We start from the raw sequence: 19,486 nt of genomic DNA, 5'->3' as shown, positions 1-19,486 counted from the left end.
ATGGCTTACCCCTTATCCTTAGACTGTGACCCCTGGTTCTGGACTCCCCGACCATCGGGAACATCCTGCATCTAGTCTGTCCAGTCCTGTCAGATATTTATAAGTTTCAATGAGATCCCCTCTTATTCTTCTAAACTTCAGCAAGTATAAGCCCAATCGACCCAATCTCTCCTCATACGTCATTCCTGCCATCCCAGGTATCAGCCTGGTGAATCTTCGCTGAACTCCCTCCATGGCAAGAATATCCTTCCTCAGATAAGGCAACCAAAACTGCACACAATACTCAAGATGTGGCCTCACCAAGGCCCTGTACAACTGCAGCAAGACATCCTTGTTCCTGTACTCAAACCCTCTCGCTACGAAGGCCATGGTGGAAGAAGTCGCGGGTTTGGGAGGTGCTGCCGAAGAAGCCTTGGCGAGTTGCTGTAGTGCATCGTGTAGATGGTACACACTGCAGCCACGGTACGCCGGTGGTGGAGGGAGTGAATGTTTAAGGTGGTGGAAGGGGTGCCAGTAAAGCGGGCTGCTTTGTCCTGGCTAGTGTCGAGCTTCTTGAGTGTTGTTGGAGCTGTACTCATCCAGGCAAGTGGAGAGTATTCCATCACACTCCTTACTTGTGCCCTGTAGATGGTGGAAAGGCTTTGGGAGTCGGGAGGTGAGACACTCGCCACAGATTACCTAACCTCTGACCTGCTCTTGTTGCCACGGTATTTATGTGGCTGGTCCAGTTAAGTTTCTGGTTAATAGAGACCCCCCTGGATGTTGATAGTGGGGGATTCGGCGATGGTAATGCAATTCAATGTCAAGGGGAGGTAGTTAGACTCTCGCTTGTTGGAGATAGTCATTGCCCGGCACTTCTGTGGCGCGAATGTTACCTGCCACTTATCAGCCCAAGCCTGAATGTCGTCCAGGTCTTGTTGCATGCAGGCATGGACTGCTTCATTATCTGAGGAGTTGTGAATGGCGCTGAACACTGCAGTCATCAGCGAACATCCCCATTTCTGACCTTATGTTGGAGGGAAGGTCATTGATGAAGCAGCCGAAGATGGTTGGGCCTAGGATACTGCCCTGAGGAACTCCTGCAGCGATGTCTTTCAACCATCGCAACCATCTTCCTTTGTGCTAGGTATGACTCCAGCCAGTGGAGCGTTTTCCCCCTGATTCCCATTGACTTCAGTTTTACTAGGGCTCCTTTATGCCACATTCAGTCAAATGCTGCCTTGATGTCAAGGGCAGTCACTCTCACCTCACCTCTGGAATTCAGCTCCTTCGTCCATGTTTGGACCAAGGCTGTAATGAGGTCGGGAGCCGAGTGGTCTTGGTGGAACCCAAACTGGGCATTGGTAAGTACCACTTGATAGCACTGTCGATGACACCTTCCATCACTTTGCTGATGATTGAGAGTAGACTGATGGGGCGGTAATTGGTCGGGTTGGATTTGTCCCCCTTTTTGTGGACAGGACATACCTGGGCAGTTTTCCACATTGTCGCATAGGTGCCAGCCTTGTAGCTGTACTGGAACAGCTTGGCTAGAGGCGTGGCTAGTTCTGGAGCACAAGTCTTCAGCACGATAGCCGGGATGTTGTCGGGGCCTTTGCTTCCTAGTCTTCATCCAATTTCTTATTCATTCCCAGGTTTTATCTTTTATCTGGTGTGCTCACTGCTTTAAGCTTAAGTTGCACCTTTTCATGCTAAATTTTGTCAAATGCTTTTTGGAAGTCTAGGTACAACACATCATAGGGCTTTGCACAGTTTGGTAGGAATACCACTTCCTCAAAGAAGTCAGGGATGGTCAGAGTGGATCTTCTCCTTCTGAACCGGTGTTGTCTGGTTGTTTACTGAGTTATTATACAGGTAATCCTCAAATCTATCCCTGATGATGGAAATAGTTACAGCAATAATAGTGGGGATGTGAGGGGGTATCTACAGTAACAATACAGGAGAGGTGAGGTGACATCTACAGTAATAATAGAGATAATGAGCAGGTATCCACAGTAATAATACGGGGGAGAGGTATCTATAGTAATAAAGGGGAGCTGGTAACTAATGTTAAAGTAAAGGAGAGGGGAAGGGGGTATCCATACCCATGCAGGCCATCCCCGCCCTCCCCCCACTCTCATTCACTGAACTTTACCAGACTGAACAGGGAATGTGTAAGAAATTGATTTAAAACGATAAGAGCCAGATGATCTAGGGCTGGGAGAGTGTGTAGAACATATTGTGGAAGGAATGTTTGCATGAGAACTGTGGGAACATTTTGGTATGCTTAAATTAGACTGAAGATCAAATGGTTATAGGATAGAGACTGCAAAGTTTTGGGGAGATTTACACAAGCTGCCGGGTATAATGATTTGTTTTATCTATTTGTAGATTATTGGTATGTTGATGGGGTGAGATGGAGGAGGCTCGTGTGCAGCATAAACACCAGCATGGACCAGTTGGCCCGAACGGCCTGTTTCTGTGCTTGTAATTCTATGCAATAGTTTCCATTATTTTACATAGTATTGATGCAAGACTGATGGGTCTGCAGTTGGATCTAGTTTGTCGCCCTTTTTAAACATGAACACAAGGTTAATCTGTTTCTATTCTAGCAGGACTTTCCCAGCAATCATCAACTTCTTCATAATGGCCATCAACACTTCAAAATCTCATCTTGTCTCATTTATAAATTTGGGATAAATGCGATCCGTCAATGAGGATTTATTTGTTTTGAGTCATTATAGTCTGCCTAGGACCTACATCTCTTGTGTCAAACCAAGAGCTGCGTTTTGTATTTAATCATGAGATGCCCCAGCTGCAAACCTGGCAAGATCGAATGTTCCTGGGGTATTATTTTGGATTGTGGAAGTGAAGACTTTCTGCCTCTAGATCAGTTTACAAGGATCTGTTGCCCCTGTTGCAGAGTCATGGATCCTAATAAAAGTTAGGCCTGATGGCAACATCCCTTTTCCTGACTCTCGTCACGTGACTAAGATCCCTGCAGCTGTATGTGCTTGTCTAGTCATCTCTGCAGAGCTTCCCTCTCCCAACCATTAAGGATCAACTGGGCTTCAGCCCTCGACCTTGTATAGCAGAAAAACTTTGCGTACTCCTCTCCCACCCTCAGCTGCGCCATCAGTGGCAGAGCCTTCTGCTATCTGGAACTCTGTTTTTAAACCCTTTCACCTTGTACATAACTTCACCTTAAAGAGGCTCCTCAAAAGCTATCTCTTCACCTTCATTAACTCTTCTCCAAATCCCTGCTCAGTGTCCAAATTCCTCCTGTCCCTTCACCTTTGTGGAATATCTTGGGGCATCATGTACAACATTGAGAGGCATAGATAGGGTAGATAGAAAGGAACTTTTCCCCTTAGTAGAGGGGGCAATAACCAGGGGGCATAGTTTCAAACTCACTACCTGAAAGGGTGGTAAAGGCAGGAAACCTCACAATATTCAAGAAGCATTTAGATAAGCACTTGAAACGCCATAGCATACAAGGCTACGGACCAAGTGCTGGAAAATGGGATTAGAATAGATAGGGCTTGATGGCCAGCGCAGACACGATGGGCTGAAGGGCCTCTTTCTGTGCTGTATAACTCTGACTCTATTATGCCAATCATGTTTTATAGTGCAAGTTTTCAAGGAAAGGCGGGGTCAAATATTGCTTCTGAAACCAAAATGTTCCAGTTGACACACGTTAGGAAGGACATGAAAGCTTTGGCAAGGGTACAGAAGAGATTTACTGGAATGGTTCCAGGGATGAGGGATTACAATTACATGGATAGACTGGAAAAGCTGGGTTGTTTTCCTTGGGGCAGAGACGGCTATAAGGAGATTTGATAGGTGTTTAAAATCAAGTGTTTATATATAGAGTAAATAAATAGGAACTGTTTCCAGTGGCTGAAGGATCGATAACCACAAGGCACAGATTTGAGGTAATTGGAAAAAGAACCAGAGGCGACAAGAGGGAAAACTTTTTAATGCAACGAGTGGTTCGGATTTGGCATGCACGGTCTGATAGGATGATGGGTACAGATTCAACAGTAGCCTTCAGAAGGGAATTGGATAAATACTTGAAGGAGAAAATATTACAGGGATATGGGGAAAGAGTGGGGGAGTAGGACTAATTGGGTTACACTTCAAAAGAGCCGGCGCAGACTTAATGGGCTGAATGGCCTCTTCTGTGCTGTACTACTCTGATTCTATGGCCTGGTGAGTGCTATCTTGTTTATGTTCCCCACATTCTGGAGTACCTCCAGCATCTGTTTGACATTGGGTTAAAATCAGTTCTGTTCAGGTTATTTGAGACTATTTCAGACCTTTATGAACCAGGTGCATTTGAATTGTTAGTAGACTAGCTAAACTGATGGCATTTTTGTTTAAAATGTTAGTGCTTACAGCATTGCACCTGTTAGCATCAAAAGTACTGCTCAAGACTGGTGTTTTGCAATTTCAAATTAATTTAAATTAAAATATTGGTTCTCCTGATCCAAGTCCAGCACTGGTTGACAGACACAAGAATCAGCTGGTGTTAATAAGAACATAAGAAGTAGGAGCAGGAGTAGGCCATACGGCCCCTCGGGCCTGCTCCGCCATTCAATAGGATCATGGCTGATCCGAACCTAGACTCACGTCCACTTCCCTGCCCGCTGCTCGTAACCCCTAATTCCCTTATCAGCTAGGAAACTGTCTATCTCTGTTTTAAATGTATTTAATGTCGCAGCTTCCACAGCTCTGAGGTAGCAAATTCCATAGATTCACCACCCTCTGAGTGACGAAGTTTCTCCTCATCTCAGTTTTGAAATGGCAGCCCCTTATTCTAAGATTATGCCCCCTAGTTCTAGTCTCACCCATCAGTGGAAACATCCTCCCCGCATCCACCCGATCAAGCCCCCTCACAATCTTCTATGTTTCGATAAGATCGCCTCTCATTCTTCTGAATTCCAATGAGTAGAGGCCCAACCTACTCAACCTTTCCTCATAAGTCAACCCCCTCATCTCCGGAATCAACCGAGCGAACCTTCTCTGAACTGCCTCGAGAGCAAGTATATCTTTTCTTAAATATGGAAACCAAAACTGTACGCAGTATTCCAGGTGTGGCCTAACCAGTACCCTGTATAACTGAAGCAAGACTTCCTTGCTTTTATACTCTATCCCCCTTGCAATAAAAGCCAAGATTCCATTGGCCTTCCTGATCACCTGCTGTACCTGCATACTAACCTTCTGTGTTTCATGCACCAGGACCCCCAGATCCCTTTGTACTGTAGCACTTTGCAGTTTCTTTCCATTTAGATAATAACTTGCTCTTTGATTTTTTTCTGCCAAAGTGCATAACCTCACACTTTCCAACATTATATTCCATCTGCCAAATTTCTGCCCACTCACTTAGCCTGTATGTCCTTTTGCAGGTTTTTTATGTCCTCCCCACTCACTGCTTTCCCCCCCATCTTTGTATCGTCGGCAAACTTGGATACGTTGCACTTGGTCCCCTCCTCCAAATCGTTAATATAGATTGTAAAGAGTTGGGGTCCCAGCACTGACCCCTGTGGAACACCACTAGTTACTGATTGCCAACCCGAGAAAGAACCATTTATCCCCACTCTCTGTTTTCTGTTAGATAGCCAATGCCAGCATATTACCCCCAATCCTGTGATTTTTTATCTTGTGCAGTAATCTTTTGTGTGGCACCTTGTCAAATGCCTTTTGGAAATCCAAATACACCACATCCACTGGTTCCCCTTTATCCACCCTGTTTGTTACGTCCTCAAAGAATTCGAGCAAATTTGTCAAACATGACTTCCCCTTCATAAAACCATGCTGACTCTGTCCGATTAAATTATGCTTATCCGAATGTCCTGTTACTGCTTCCTTAATAATGGACTCCAACATTTTACCAACCACAGATGTTAGGCTAACTGGTCTATAGTTTGCAGCCTTTTGTCTACCTCCCTTTTTATATAAGGGCATTAACATTAGCAGTTTTCCAATCTGCTGGGACCTTTCCTGAATCGGGGGAGTTTTGGAAAATTACCACCAATGCATCCGCAATCCCTACCGCTACTTCTCTGAAGACCCTAGGATGTAAGCCATTAGGTCCAGGGGATTTATCCACCTTTAGTCCCATTATCTTATCGAGTACCATTTCCTTAGTGATTTTAATCGTGTTTAGCTCCTCCCCCCCCCCCCCCCCCCCCCATAGCCCCCTGTTTGTCCAGTGTTGGGATATTTTTAGTGTCCTCTACTGTAAAGACTGATACAAAATATTTGTTCAGCGTATTTGCCATCTCCATGTTCCCCACTACTAATTTCCCGGTCTCGTCCTCTAAGGGACCAACATTCACTTTAGCCACCCTTTTTCTTTTTATATAACTGTAGAAACTCTTGCTATCTGTTATATTTTTTGCTAGTTTACTTTCATAATCTATCTTCTCTTTCTTAATTAACTTTTAGTTATTCTTTGCTGACTTTTAAATGCTTCCCAATCTTCTATCCTCCCACTAGATTTGGCTACTTTATATGCCCTTGTTTTCAGTTGGATACTGTCCTTTATTACCTTACTTAGCCACGGATGGCTGTCTTCTTTTATGCCCCTTTTTCCTCAGTGGAATATTTTTTTTTTGAAAGTTGTGAAATATCTCCTTGAATGTACACCACTGCTCCTGTACCGTGTTACACTTTAATCTATTTTCCCAGTCCACTTTAGTCAACTCTGCTCTCATACCTTCATAGTCTCCTTTATTTAAGCTTAGTACGCTGGTTTGGGATCCAACTCTCTCACCCTCCAACTGAATTTGAAATTCAACCATGTTATGATCACTCATTCCAAGGGGATCCTTTACTAGGACATTTTTTATTAATCCTGTCTCATAACACAGGAGCAGATCTAAGATTGCCTGCCCCCTGGTTGGTTCAGTAACATACTGCTCAAGGAACCCGTCCCTAATGCACTCTATGAACTCTTCCTCAAGGCTGCCCTGCCCAATTTGATGTGTTACATTGAGTAACGAGCACTCGACACACCGGTACATAAAACAAACTAGGAGATACATTTTTGTAATTTTAAATGAGGAAAACTTAATGCTTAAGAAGTGTTCACCAATTTATAAATCCTTGTACTTTAAACCTATAGAACAGAGAAGTTAAGTGTAGCTTTGGGGACTGAAATGCTGGACTTCAAACTTTAGTGAAGCCAGCTAATTAATTATATATTCTGCTTTGGGCGCAATTAGTGATTCGGTGCAAATTGCACCCAAAATTGCGCTAGTTTTGAGAACCCCCCCCCCCAAGTTTCTGCTCAAACGCATTGACATATCACCGAACATAAAATCTACCATAAACCAGCGTGTTTTATATATTTTTTTATTTTTATTTGCTTTAAAAAATATTCTTTGATATATTTAAGTGGTAACTTGGTGCAGTTTGATTAATGCAGCTGAAAATGGTTCTATCACAAAAAATAAGCTTTTTCAATCAGTGTCTAGTCCACCACCTGTGAGTAGCCTGATTTTAAATAGCTGAAAATTGAGTTCCAAAAACTAAACAGAACCATTTGCTAGTTATATTGGTCAGTTTCATGGTAAAGTAAAAAAAATTACATTCAAAAGCTTTTAAAACATGCATATTAGTGTCCTTACACACACAGTTTAATTTTAAAAGCCTCCTTGAAGGCCCGCAAACGGGCGCAGTTAGCGGAAACTCGCAATGGTGATTGATTCGATCTGGGGTCGTGGACAGGGCCAGCTTCTAGCACGAGGTTTTTTTAAACTACCGCAGAACATTGTGGAAACTCATATTTGCACTGGACGTAATTTGTGCTTGAAATTCCGTGTTCTTTTGCACCAGTTTGGCTAATTTTGAGTGAATTGCACTGGAAATAACAGTGCAACCTAAGATCAATTGGACCACGTAACTGAGTAGCCTGCCTAGCAGGTGAAGTTAAAAGGTGTAAAATACATTGGGTTTAACAAACTGCAAATCATGGGGGTTTGGAATCAGTGGAGTGTCACTTGAGCAATTACTCTTCAAATGAGTACTTAAATTGATGAGAGATTAAGTCAGACTATCTGGTAAAATAAACCCTATTTGATGGCTGTATCCTTCATTATTACACACTCAATTGCATGAAATTGAGTGTGTAATAATAATTATGGGTGGAGATAAGAAATAACGAGCAGAAAACACTGGTGGGAGTAGATTATAGGCCATCTAAGAGTAGCTATACTGTTGGACAGTGTATTAATCAACAAATAATAGGAGCTTGTAACAAAGTTAATGCAATAATTGTGGGAGACTTTAATCTTCTGGGCAAATCAAATTGACAAACGTAGTCTGGAGGATGAGTTCATGGAATGCATTCGAGACAGTTTCCTAGAACAATACGTCATGGAACCAAACAGGGAACAGGTTATTTTAGATCCTGCATTGTGTAATGAGATTGGGTTAATTAGTAATCTCACAGTAAATCCTCTGCGGAAGAGTGATCATAATATGATAGTATTTTACATTGGGTTCGAGAGTGAAATACTTAAGTTGAAACTAGAGGCTTTATTTAAGTTTAAGACAATTACATAGGCGTGAGGGGTGAGTTGGCTAAGATAGATTGGGAAATTAGATTACAAGATATGACTAGATAAGCAGTGGCAAACATTTAAAGAAATATTCCATAATTCTCGACACGTAAACATTCCATTGAGAAATAAAAGCTCCATGGGAAAAGTAATCCATCCGTGGTTAACTAAAGAAGTTAAGGATAGTATTAGATTAAAAGAGGCTTATAATGTTAAGCAGAATAGTAATAAGCCTGAGGATTGGGAGAGCTTTGGAAACCAGCAAAGGATGATGAAAAATTGATAAAAAGGGAGAAAATAGAATGAGAGTATACTTACAATCTGTTTTTATATTTCTTGCAAGAACTTCTACAAGTATGTAAAAAGGAAGAGAAGCAAAAGTAAGCATTGGTCCCTTAGAGGCTGAGACAGGAGAAATTATAATGGGGAATAAGGAAATGGCAGAGACTTTAAACAAATATTTTGTATCTGTCTTCACAGTATAAAACACATACCAAATATAGTGGGGAACCAAGGGGCTAATGAAAAAGAGGAACATAAAGTAATTAAGATCAGTAGAGAAAAAGTACTTGAGAAACTAATGGGACTAAAAGCCAACAAATCACCTGGAACTGATGGCCTACATCCTAGGGTTGTAAAAGAGATGACTGCAGAGATAGTGGATGCATTGATTGTGATCTTCCAAAATTCCCTAGATTCTACAACAGTCCCAGTGGATTGGAAGGTAGCAAATGTAACCCTGCTATTCAAGAAAGGAGGGAAAGAGAAAACCGGGAACTACAGGCCAGTTAGCCTGACATCAGTCATTGGGAAAATGCTGGAATCCATTATTAAGCAAGTGGTAACAGGGCACTTAGATGATAATATGATTAGACAGAGTCAGCATGGTTTTATGCAAGGGAAATTGTGTTTAACAAATTTATTAGAGTTTTTTTGAGGATGTAACTAGCAGGGTAGATAGGGGAAAGTGGATGCGGTATATTTGGATTTCCAAAAGGCTTTTGATAAGGTGCCACATAAAAGGTTATCACATAAGATAAGGGCTCATGGGGTTGGGGGTAATATATTAGCATGGATAGAGGATTGGTTAATGGACAGAAAACAGAGAATAGTTATAAATAGGTCATTTTCAGGTTGGCCGGCTGTAGTGGGGTGCCGCAAGGATCAGTGCTTGGGCCTCAGCTATTTACAATCTATATTAATGACTTTGATGAAGGGACCGAGTGTAATGTATCTAAGTTTACTGATGATACAAAGCTGGGCAGGAAAGTAAACTGTGAGGAGGACACAAAGAGCCTGCAAAGGGATATAGATAGGTTACATGAATGGACAATAAGGTGGAAGATGGAGCATAATGTGGGGAAATGTGAGGTTAATCACTTTGGCAAGAAAGAAAGACTTTCATTTATATAGTGCCTTTCATGACCACCGGACGTCTCTAAGCACTTTACAGCCAATTAAGTACTTTTGGAGTGTAGTCACTGTTGTAATGTGGGAAACACAGCAGCCAATTTACGCACAGCAAGCTCCCACAAACAGCAATGTGATAATGAGCAGATATTCTGTTTCTGTTATGTGGATTGAGGGATAAATATTGGCCAGGACACCGGGGATAACTCCCCTGCTCTTCTTCAAAATAGTGCCTCCCTGAGAGCAGGCGGGGCCTCGGTTTAGCGCCTCATCCGAAAGACGGCATCTCCGACAGTGCAGCACTCTCTCAACACTGCACTGGAGTGTCAGCCTAGCTTAATGTGCTCAAATCCCTGGAATGGGACTTGAACACACAACTTTTTGACTCCGAGGTAAGTGTGCTACCCCACTGAGCTACAGCTGACACTTAATAGAAAAACAGAATATTTTTTAAATGGTGAGTAACTATTAAATGTTGGTGTTCAGAGAGATTTAGGTGTCCTCGTACAGGAAGCAGAGTGTTTTCAAGCAGGTACAACAAGCAATTAGGAAGGCAAATGACATGTTGGCCATTATTGCAAGGGGGTCAGAATAAAAGAGTAAGGAAGTCTTACTACAATTGTATAGGGCTTTGGTGAGACCACACTTTGAGTACTATGCACAGTTTTGGTCTCCTTAACTGAGGAAGGAGACTTGCCTTCGAGGCGGTGCAACGAAGGTTCACTCGATTGATTCCCGGGATGAGGTGGTTGTCCTATGAGGAGAGATTGAGTAGATTGGGCTGATGCTCTCTGGAGTTTAGCAGAATGAGAGGTGATCTTAACTGGACCAGCCACATAAATACTGTGTGTCTACAAGAGCAGGTCAGAGGCTGGGTATGCTGCGATGAGTGTCTCACCTCCTGACTCCCCAAAGCCTTTCCACCATCTACAAGCCACAAGTAAGGAGTGTGATGGAATACTCTCCACTTGCTTGGATGAGTGTAGCTGGAACAACACTCCAGAAGCTCGACACCATCCAAGATAAAGCAGATCTCATTGAAACATATAAGATTCTGAGGGGATTTAACAGGGTAGATGCCTAAGGGGTCGGCCATTTAAGACTGAGATGAGGCGGAATTTCTGCACTGAGGGTTGTGAATCTTTGGAATTCTCTACCCAAAAGGGCTGTGGATGCTGAATCATTGAGTACATTCAAGGCTGAGATGGATAGTTACAGTATTTGGACTCTAGGGAAATCAAGGGATATGGGGATCGGGCGGGAAAGTGGAGTTGAGGCCGAAGATCAGCCATGATCTTATTGAATGGCGGAGCAGGCTTGAGGGGCCCTATGGCCTACTCCTGCTCCTAATTTTTATGTTCTTGTGAAATCACATTGATCTGTATTCCTGCAGAATAATATCTTAAAAGTCCAAACAATGTTTGTGAGCACCCAACTTTAAAATACTGCCCTCTGCTGCACCAGACTTTTATTTCTGTTCATCACACCAACTATACTTGCCTCAGTAGGGGTGACTGACAATTTGATGCTGTTTAGTAACAAATTAGAATGTAATTTTGCTATTGATTCAGCCATTAAGAATGGGGGCTGAGGCTGCTCACTCTCTTCTCCTGTAACCCTTGCAACACCCCATTTAGTATGAGGAAGCTAACTACACTATCTGGTCACAAGCTTGCAGATACTTTTGAAGTTTGTTTGTATATTGTCATAACAATTGACAAAAGGAAAAAGCAACTAATATTCTTTCCATTAAAGTAGAGGTTCTCATCATGAGGTATGCATCCTACTTCGAACAGATGCACAAAGACCTGCTGTTTTGATTATACTCCAATTAACTAATTAATCTGGTCTTCAATTACAGAAGAACATTTTGGTGCAATCAAGAGCAAGACATCTGTCGCTGGTAGTTAATTTTACAGTGTGATTGAGTAAATGTTTGAATTTTGTTTAGAAGTACTTCAAATATACACTTGTATAATACCTATACAAAAATAGTACCCACACCTTTATTGAAAAATGTCAGATTTTGTATAAATTATAATCTGGATTACAAATTTCAAGCAGCCCATTTCAGACTAATTACAACAGTTTAGAAATGTTATGCCACAAGTTAAGTGCATTAAATCTGAATGTTGTACAGGCTGCTCCAAATATTTTGAGCAGTACGATAAGTTAAACTGTTGAGAGCTGATTGGATTGAGGTAGTCTGCCAAAAGCCAAGGAAACTGTTTGATCATGAGAAAAGTCTTGAGTGCTTCTTTAGAAATTAATCCTGTGAGATTATTAGGAGTGTAGATAAGCACTGACCAGATCCTGGGGGCTCAGTCAAATTACATTGTTTTTCAGGTTTTTTTTGTATTGCCTGGTTGTGCTTTCATAGGAGGAGCTCACAATAATTTGCAATGAAGTTTTGACAGTCTTTCAGCTGCATCACTTTTCCATGATGTGGTCCTGTTGGTTTGCAGTGACTGGCTGATCTGAGCAGCAACAAATTGTCAGAAGTGGAGGAGGGTGGGCCCTGGGTTAATACTCTGGTTCACTAATCTTCATTCAAATTTTTTGAAACCCTAATTGTATATTCCCTTGAAACTATTTTGCTGAATGTGAAATCAAAATCCTATTTTCGTTCTGTCCTTTCTCTTTCTCTCTCTCTCTGTCTTTATAAACTTGCATTTTTCAGAAATGGTGTGCTGTAAAACTTTTCCTTGCAGTGTGAAACTTTTCTTTCTGTTTACATGAGCAGACATTTTTTTTAAATTTGGATTCAAGACAAATTTTGACAGTTGTATTCATTATGAATTAGGGAAAATAAATCTATCCAAGATATTTGAATGAGGGATGAGTGTGATTTTTAACAGATTAATGGCTGTATTCTGTAAGATAGCTTGAAATAATTCCTATCTTATTTTGATAAATGAAACTGTCCCATTCATGATATTTTTAGATGTCACTTTGTAAACCCTACTGACTTTTCTGTTCTGAGCTATTTTACAATTTGATATATTAATAATTTACTCCTGCTTAAATCAACAACAACTTGTATTTATATGGTACCTTTAATGTAGTAAAATGTCCCAAGGCGCTTCACAGGAAGATTATAAAACAAAATTTGACACCGAGCCACATGAGATATTAGGACAGATAGAGGTAGGTTTTAAGGAGCATCTTAAAGGAGGAAAGAGAGGTAGAGAGGCGGAGAGGTTTAGGGAGGGAATTCCAGAGCTTAGGACCTTGGCAGCTGAAGGCACGGCCACCAATGGTGGAGCGATTTAAAATCGGAGATGCTCAAGAGGCCAGAATTAGAGGAGAGCGGAGGGTTGTGGGGCTGGAGGAGATTACAGAGATAGGATGGGGCGAGGCCATGGAAGGATTTTAAAACGAGGATGGGAATTTTTAAAATCAAGGTGTTGTTTAACCAGGAGCCAATGTAGGTCAGCGAGCACAGGGGTGATGGGTGAACAGTACTTGGTGCAAGTTAGGCCATGGGCAGCAGAGTTTTGGATGACCAAGTTTGCGGAGGGTAGCACATGGGAGGCCGGCCAGGAGTGCGTTGGAATAGTCAAGTCTAGAGGTAACAGGCACGGATGAGGATTTCAGCAGCAGATGAGCTGAGGGAGGGGCAGAGTTGGGCGATGTTGCGGAGGTGGAAATAGGTGTTCTTAGTGATGGCACACTTCAATTTTTGTTATAAAGTGAATTTCACCACCATCAGGATGAGCCTATCTGAGGATCGGTGGATAGTTTGCATTCTACCTGCACTTGGAGGGTGCAGCAACTAATACAGCAATGCTTTGTGCTGTTTGGTCACCTAACTTTGAAACCTCCATTTTCTAAATGGAGTTTTCTTCTCTCCTATTACTTACTTTTACTTCCTTCTTTTGATGATGTGACTGGAGAATCATCTGTTGGGATAACAAATTATTTTTCCTTTTAATATTTTGAATACAAATATGCACTTAAAATTGAATTTGCCAATCTGTGACAGGAAATGTTTATCCTATGTGATTGAGTTTTTTAAGATAACTTTTTTTTTGCTCCCACACACAGGAGCCCTCACAGAATGTTATGATGAGCTGGGGAATAGATATCAACTTCCAGTCTACTGCCTTGCACCTCCAATCAACATGATTGAAGAGAAAAGTGACTTAGAGACACTAGACATCCCAGAACCACCTCTTAATTCTGGACAAGAATGTCAGCTCCGGCTGCGTCTCTCCACAGGCAAAGACCTGAAGCTTATTGTCCGCAGCACAGATACAGTCTATCACATGAAAAGGCGTTTGCACACAGCGGAGGGAGTAGAGCCCTCCAGCCAGAGATGGTTCTTTTCTGGCAGACCGCTAACAGACAAAATGAAATTGGAGGAACTGAAAATCCCCAAGGACTATGTGGTGCAGGTCATCATCAGCCAACCTCTGCAGACCCCTACCCCTGTGGAAAACTGACTGACCCTTTTTTGAATCCCTTTATTAGACTTTTACTCCTTTCTACACAAGAACATTCATTTAATGTCACCTGTGTGGTCCCATCTGTGATGAGGACTTCCAGAATGGTGTTCCTGTAGATCCATTTAAGTGTAGAGCACAGCAGTTTCTACCGAGAGAGCAACTCAGGAGAGGCTCCAGTTCATTAAGATCCTTCAGGGATTTGTTTTTTTTTAATAGAAGACTTTGTTGCGTGCATATCTGGCCTAGACAGATTTCTTTCAATAAAGGGGCAGTGTTACATTCTATGAAAAAAATTAATCATAAAAGTATGACTACCATTTTATGCATCATTTAGCTGCATTGCTACAGTTTTCTGTTTTTAAATCATACATGACTTTTTTAAATGGTACATACTTATTGTCGATGCGTAAGATCATACACTATCATGGCAATAGAAGGTTTTCCTTCAGGGATAATCTCAGTGAGACTGAATCAGTTTAAGTTATTTCAGGGTTTCAATTACAATTAGCAAAATAATGTTTCTGTGTTACTTTCAGCATGCATAAACTTGGAGAATTATCTTTCTGGATTAATGGCATAGTAATTTATTGAAAATTTGGGAATATACGGTAATGCACAAGTCTCTACTCTATTTGTCTTTAATGGAAAAACAGTCTTGCCCCAGTATGTGCTGAGTTACCTGATCTTGGATGAAGAACATTTTGGGGTGTTAAAATTAGCCTTGGTACCTCCAGATAAAGAGGGGTAAAAGCCATAGTTCTCACTTTTTATTGCAGTCCACCGACTCCTGCTAGAAAATGCATGTGTGTATGTTGGTGAAACAGGATTGGACCTGACACATCCCACATGGTTAAATAGTCTGCTGACTGTCTCATGAAGAATTGAGCAAGGTATGAGAGAGTTTTTTCTTTTGATTTAATTCTGTCCCTGCAGAATATGGCTTAGACCAATGGTTGACTGATGTTTTCAAGTTTAAAATTACAGGGCTTACACTCCCTAAATTCTGTCTGCCATTGTTGGGATAAGTATCCATTTTAAATTGAGACATTAATTAGTGTTTAGCAGTTGCAGAGTAGTATAATTTTAGGAGATGAAAACTGCAATGGCTTGCTCATACTTGCTTTGCGTGGACCTTATTATTTGCAAAATAGAGCATACCATTTCTGGTTGACTGCTGTTGCTTCATGGTTGCACAGGGATACGTGGAAGTGGTCCAGGAGCTAGAATAGAAAATCAGGGGAGTGAAATAAACTAAGTCTCAAAGGGTCGATTTTTCCAAATACTGTATGTACTTCTGTTATGGAACATCATCCACCAGGTACACATCAGGAAAACATATTTTTACATCTGTTGGGAGAGCTCATTTTGAAAATTGAAAAAGTGTTGAGGATAGAATTTTGAAAACACATAGTCCCTTAGCTGTCTCAGCCTAGGAGCAATCTGTTTGTTTCCAGACCTCTTAGGGGCACTGCAAAATGATTTCCTCATATGTGTGCAAGAGTGCCTGGGGGAAATGGATGTTCCATCCCTATTGTCTCTACTTATCACTTCTCTTAAACTGCATATTTTAGATCATGAATTTGGTGTGACAGGAATTATTTGAGGGGGCTTTATGCAGTGTGATGTAAAAGACTAATTGAAACTTAAAAATTAATTCGAACAATATAAATTCTATATCAAGCTTGTAAATTAATTTTCTGTATTTCCCATCTTAAAATATATTGGTCTGAATTTTGCTGTACTAATAATGGCAAGGCTGTCGGAGCTCGCTATTATTACTGGATAAAACTGACAGCAAATTCTGGCATCCGCACATGCGCAGTTAAACGCGGAAATCCGGAAGTTGCTGTCAGTGATACCCTGCTCCTCCACAGGCTGCGCTGTTGCAGTCTTTTTCGATGGAATCTGCACAGAGATCACTGTAATGGCGTGAACTTAGGTTAGTTACCCACTACTCTCTCACTAAGACAGATGAAAAAGTTCGGGCTTGTACAATCAGGAATTAACTGAGTTTTTAACGGCATAAAAAATGATGATTACTGCTGAACAACCTCTCTGGCCCTGAAAAAATTATTTTATAAGTGTGCAGGCTCATTCTCTCAGAAGCAATGAATTTTTATTTAGTTTTACTGTTTTTTCTCTAATATCTCTCCCTTAATCCCATGTGTATGTCCCAATCTTTATTTTGTTCAATGATTTAAATGTAATTTATATTTCCTGTTTTTTAAATTCTTGCTTTGCAGTTTGCATGTCTGTGTAAATTCTTCAATCTGACTGGTTGAAGAGCCTCACTGCTGCTTGTACTGCTCACAGATGCCACAGATCCCCTGCAGAGGGCGCCCCACTGTATCAGACACCCGCAAACTAGAAATCTCCGCTGACAAGCCCACAAAAGGTCTCTGGGCAACTGTACGGTGAAAGCCACTCGCAGTAAAAATCCAGACCTTTAACTGTTTTAGTCTCCCCTCAGCAGTAAGCTTGCTTGTGTTGATTGTCTTAAGTGATTCACCTGATAGCCAGATGTTACTTTGTAACATTCTGATCAGGTTACTTTGAGCTGATAACCTGACATTGGTTCCCACACGCAGTCCGGTTAACCTCAACAAACCTCAGCTGTCACTCGATTTTTTGGGGAAATAATTTTTGTGCATTATTAATTTTATTCAGCTTTTGATTAAAAATGGGGTAAAAATATTTTGAATTCTAAGAAAATCTCTCTTCATTTTCAACACTGAACATGGCTGAATTGGAAACTAATCATGCATTCATCAGATCTGTGTCTGCACACTGAAAACAAAAGTGGTAACATTGTTTTTCACCAAGTGATTTTCTTTTTTTCTGAAACTGAAATGACTGATACTTTGAGAAAACTCATAATCATGGCATGGAGAAAAAACAAAGCTTTACTCCTGTTATAATGTAAATTTCAAATTGTTCATTTTAAAATAGTGTCCTTTATCAGTTATAACTTGATATATTTCATGTCTGTTTCCTCAGTTTAAAAAGCAAACAGCCGCTGAATTGCCTACATGGGGAGCCTTAAGTACAGTATTGTCAGTAAGTGAATTATGTAACTCCAGTGAAGTATAAAAGGAGTGATCATTTGGGAGCAAATTCAAACCATGAACTTACGTATGTGAATATAGGCCTGTATTGTGCCTGAGTCATGGGATACTGTTTTAATATCAAAAGCTTTATATTTATTATTCTTATCAACTTTTTTGTAAGAAAATTACGGAGATTCTACTTTGTGCATTACTGTCCAGTAAAAAGTAGATTGGAATGCTATTAATATTTCAGTCCTCGTGTTGTACTTGGAGTTTTTAATTATTTGGTGATAGATTTCTAATTTGTATCACATTGGAAAGGAATGCTGTCCTACAAAAGATTAGTCAACACAGAGTTGGCTTTCATTTATGCATTATCTTTTTGCCATTGGAAGCATTAAACATTCTGGATAAACTTTCTCCTGTACTGGAGAGCGGGTTGAACAAATGTAAGCTCCAGTATAATACTGGAGATTGACTGACATACTATTAGTGACAGGTCAGATACTGTTTTCCCAAACCAATTATCTAAAAAAATTCAGTCTCACTGACCAAAAACTGTTCCTAAAAACATTTGTGACATCATTTAAGATTTCCTTTGCAGTATTTATTCCGTTGATCTTTATACTATTTAGGATAGTACATTTGTTGAACTGGAGAGAACACAATAGTTACCCCTTAATAAAGCACAACATTTTACTGTTGTACGTCAAAGGTCACAATGTTTTTAAATATTGAAATGTTATAAGCATTTCTTTTGTAGTTTCATAATAGTACTGGGGCTTTTGAATTGGTTTTTACTGTACATGCAAATTTGCAAAAGAAAAGTCTTAATATAATAAGTTTTCAATCATGCTTTTAAACTGCCATACTGCAGGCAAGTGCTGTTTCCTCTTTAAGGAACAGTAGTTTTTTATGTTTTGTAATTGTACATTTGAATTTTCACAGATGAAGTTGGGACAGTGTCCACTGATAGTTTATACACTTTCCAATACAGTTTGTGCTCTTAATGTGCAGTACACTGTTGTAAGATCTATACATTGTAATAAATGTAATAATAAAAGACCAATGAATGTTTTTTGGTAATGGATGCTTTATAATGGATGAATAAATAAACCAAATCTTTGTAATTGCAGCCCATCAATCAGTTTTCTGAATTGCAGTTAAACTCCAGTCCCATTTAATTATTTGATTATCCTAAGGAATGCTATTATAATCAAATTTTCTCCTTTGGGGAAAGGTCAAGAAAAAGGGTAACCCATGATAATAAACTATAACTTACCCTTCCACTATTTTGTGTGTGTTTTTTTAACTATTCTTATAGTTTAGTTTCTAAACGTTCATTTACATTGCCTGATCACTTCATTTAAATGCAGCGATACAACCTCAACCACCTATTTTTGTCTACTGTCAAGAAATTGGAACAAGCAAGTTTTCTGCTAAAAATCTCATCATTAACCAGTACAATTAAATATAACCCATATTGCTTCTAGCACTGTGGCAAATTGAAATAACCTGTGGGGAAGAATTGCTCTGGTCACTATATGTGGGAAAATTATAAACCTATTCTTTTGGAATGCATTTACAATGTCACTACACATGATGACCAAAGCAATACTTCCCCCTGTGTATTTAACTTCACTGAGCCTTGTTATGAAGTTCTGCGTATAGTAGAGCATTAGTGCAATTTTGATTAGTTTTAGCAGTAATTTGAAATATTACTTATTATGGGAAAGAAACATTAACATTTTAGTCTTTAATGCCTGCAGAAAGTGTAAAACATCTTTTATATAAAATATTCTATGCTATTCTGAAATTGGCTGGCTGGAGAAACGTACAGCTAACACCAAGTGTGTTTTTTTTTAGGTGTTCTGTCACTGGCAAGTTGACAAATCTGATAATGGCCCCCTATAATGCCACCATATTAAACAAGGCACTTCTTTTCTTTTGATCGTGGGAGAGCATTTTCATTGCTAACATCAGCTCTCTTATCTAAACAAAAATGTGGGTTTCTGATGCTGACACCCACATAAAA

The 19,486-nt window shown here is 40.4% G+C and overlaps 1 protein-coding gene across 10 annotated transcripts in view; it reads left to right on the top strand.

Moving 5' to 3' along the window:
- The window catches only part of ubtd2 (ubiquitin domain containing 2), a 93,518-nt gene extending 74,778 nt beyond the window's left edge, over window positions 1-18,740 (top strand). For 8 of the 10 annotated variants that reach the window (XM_085995337.1, XM_085995343.1, XM_085995340.1 and 5 more), the window contains 2 exons: window positions 11,818-11,859; window positions 14,004-18,740. In XM_085995337.1, the coding sequence (XP_085851463.1) occupies window positions 11,818-11,859; window positions 14,004-14,401 (440 nt within the window). In that variant the 3' untranslated portion in view covers window positions 14,402-18,740. The remainder of the gene's footprint in view (window positions 1-11,817; window positions 11,860-14,003) is intronic. The other 2 variants (XM_085995339.1, XM_085995338.1) reach the window with 1 other exon arrangement.
- Window positions 18,741-19,486: the final 746 nt, after the last annotated feature.

Source organism: Somniosus microcephalus, chromosome 8 (assembly GCF_052327205.1).
Source record: "Somniosus microcephalus isolate GS21.2 chromosome 8, FLI_Smic_1.0, whole genome shotgun sequence".
Taxonomy (NCBI): Eukaryota; Metazoa; Chordata; class Chondrichthyes; order Squaliformes; family Somniosidae; genus Somniosus; species Somniosus microcephalus.
This window is presented reverse-complemented; position numbering and strand designations above follow the sequence as displayed.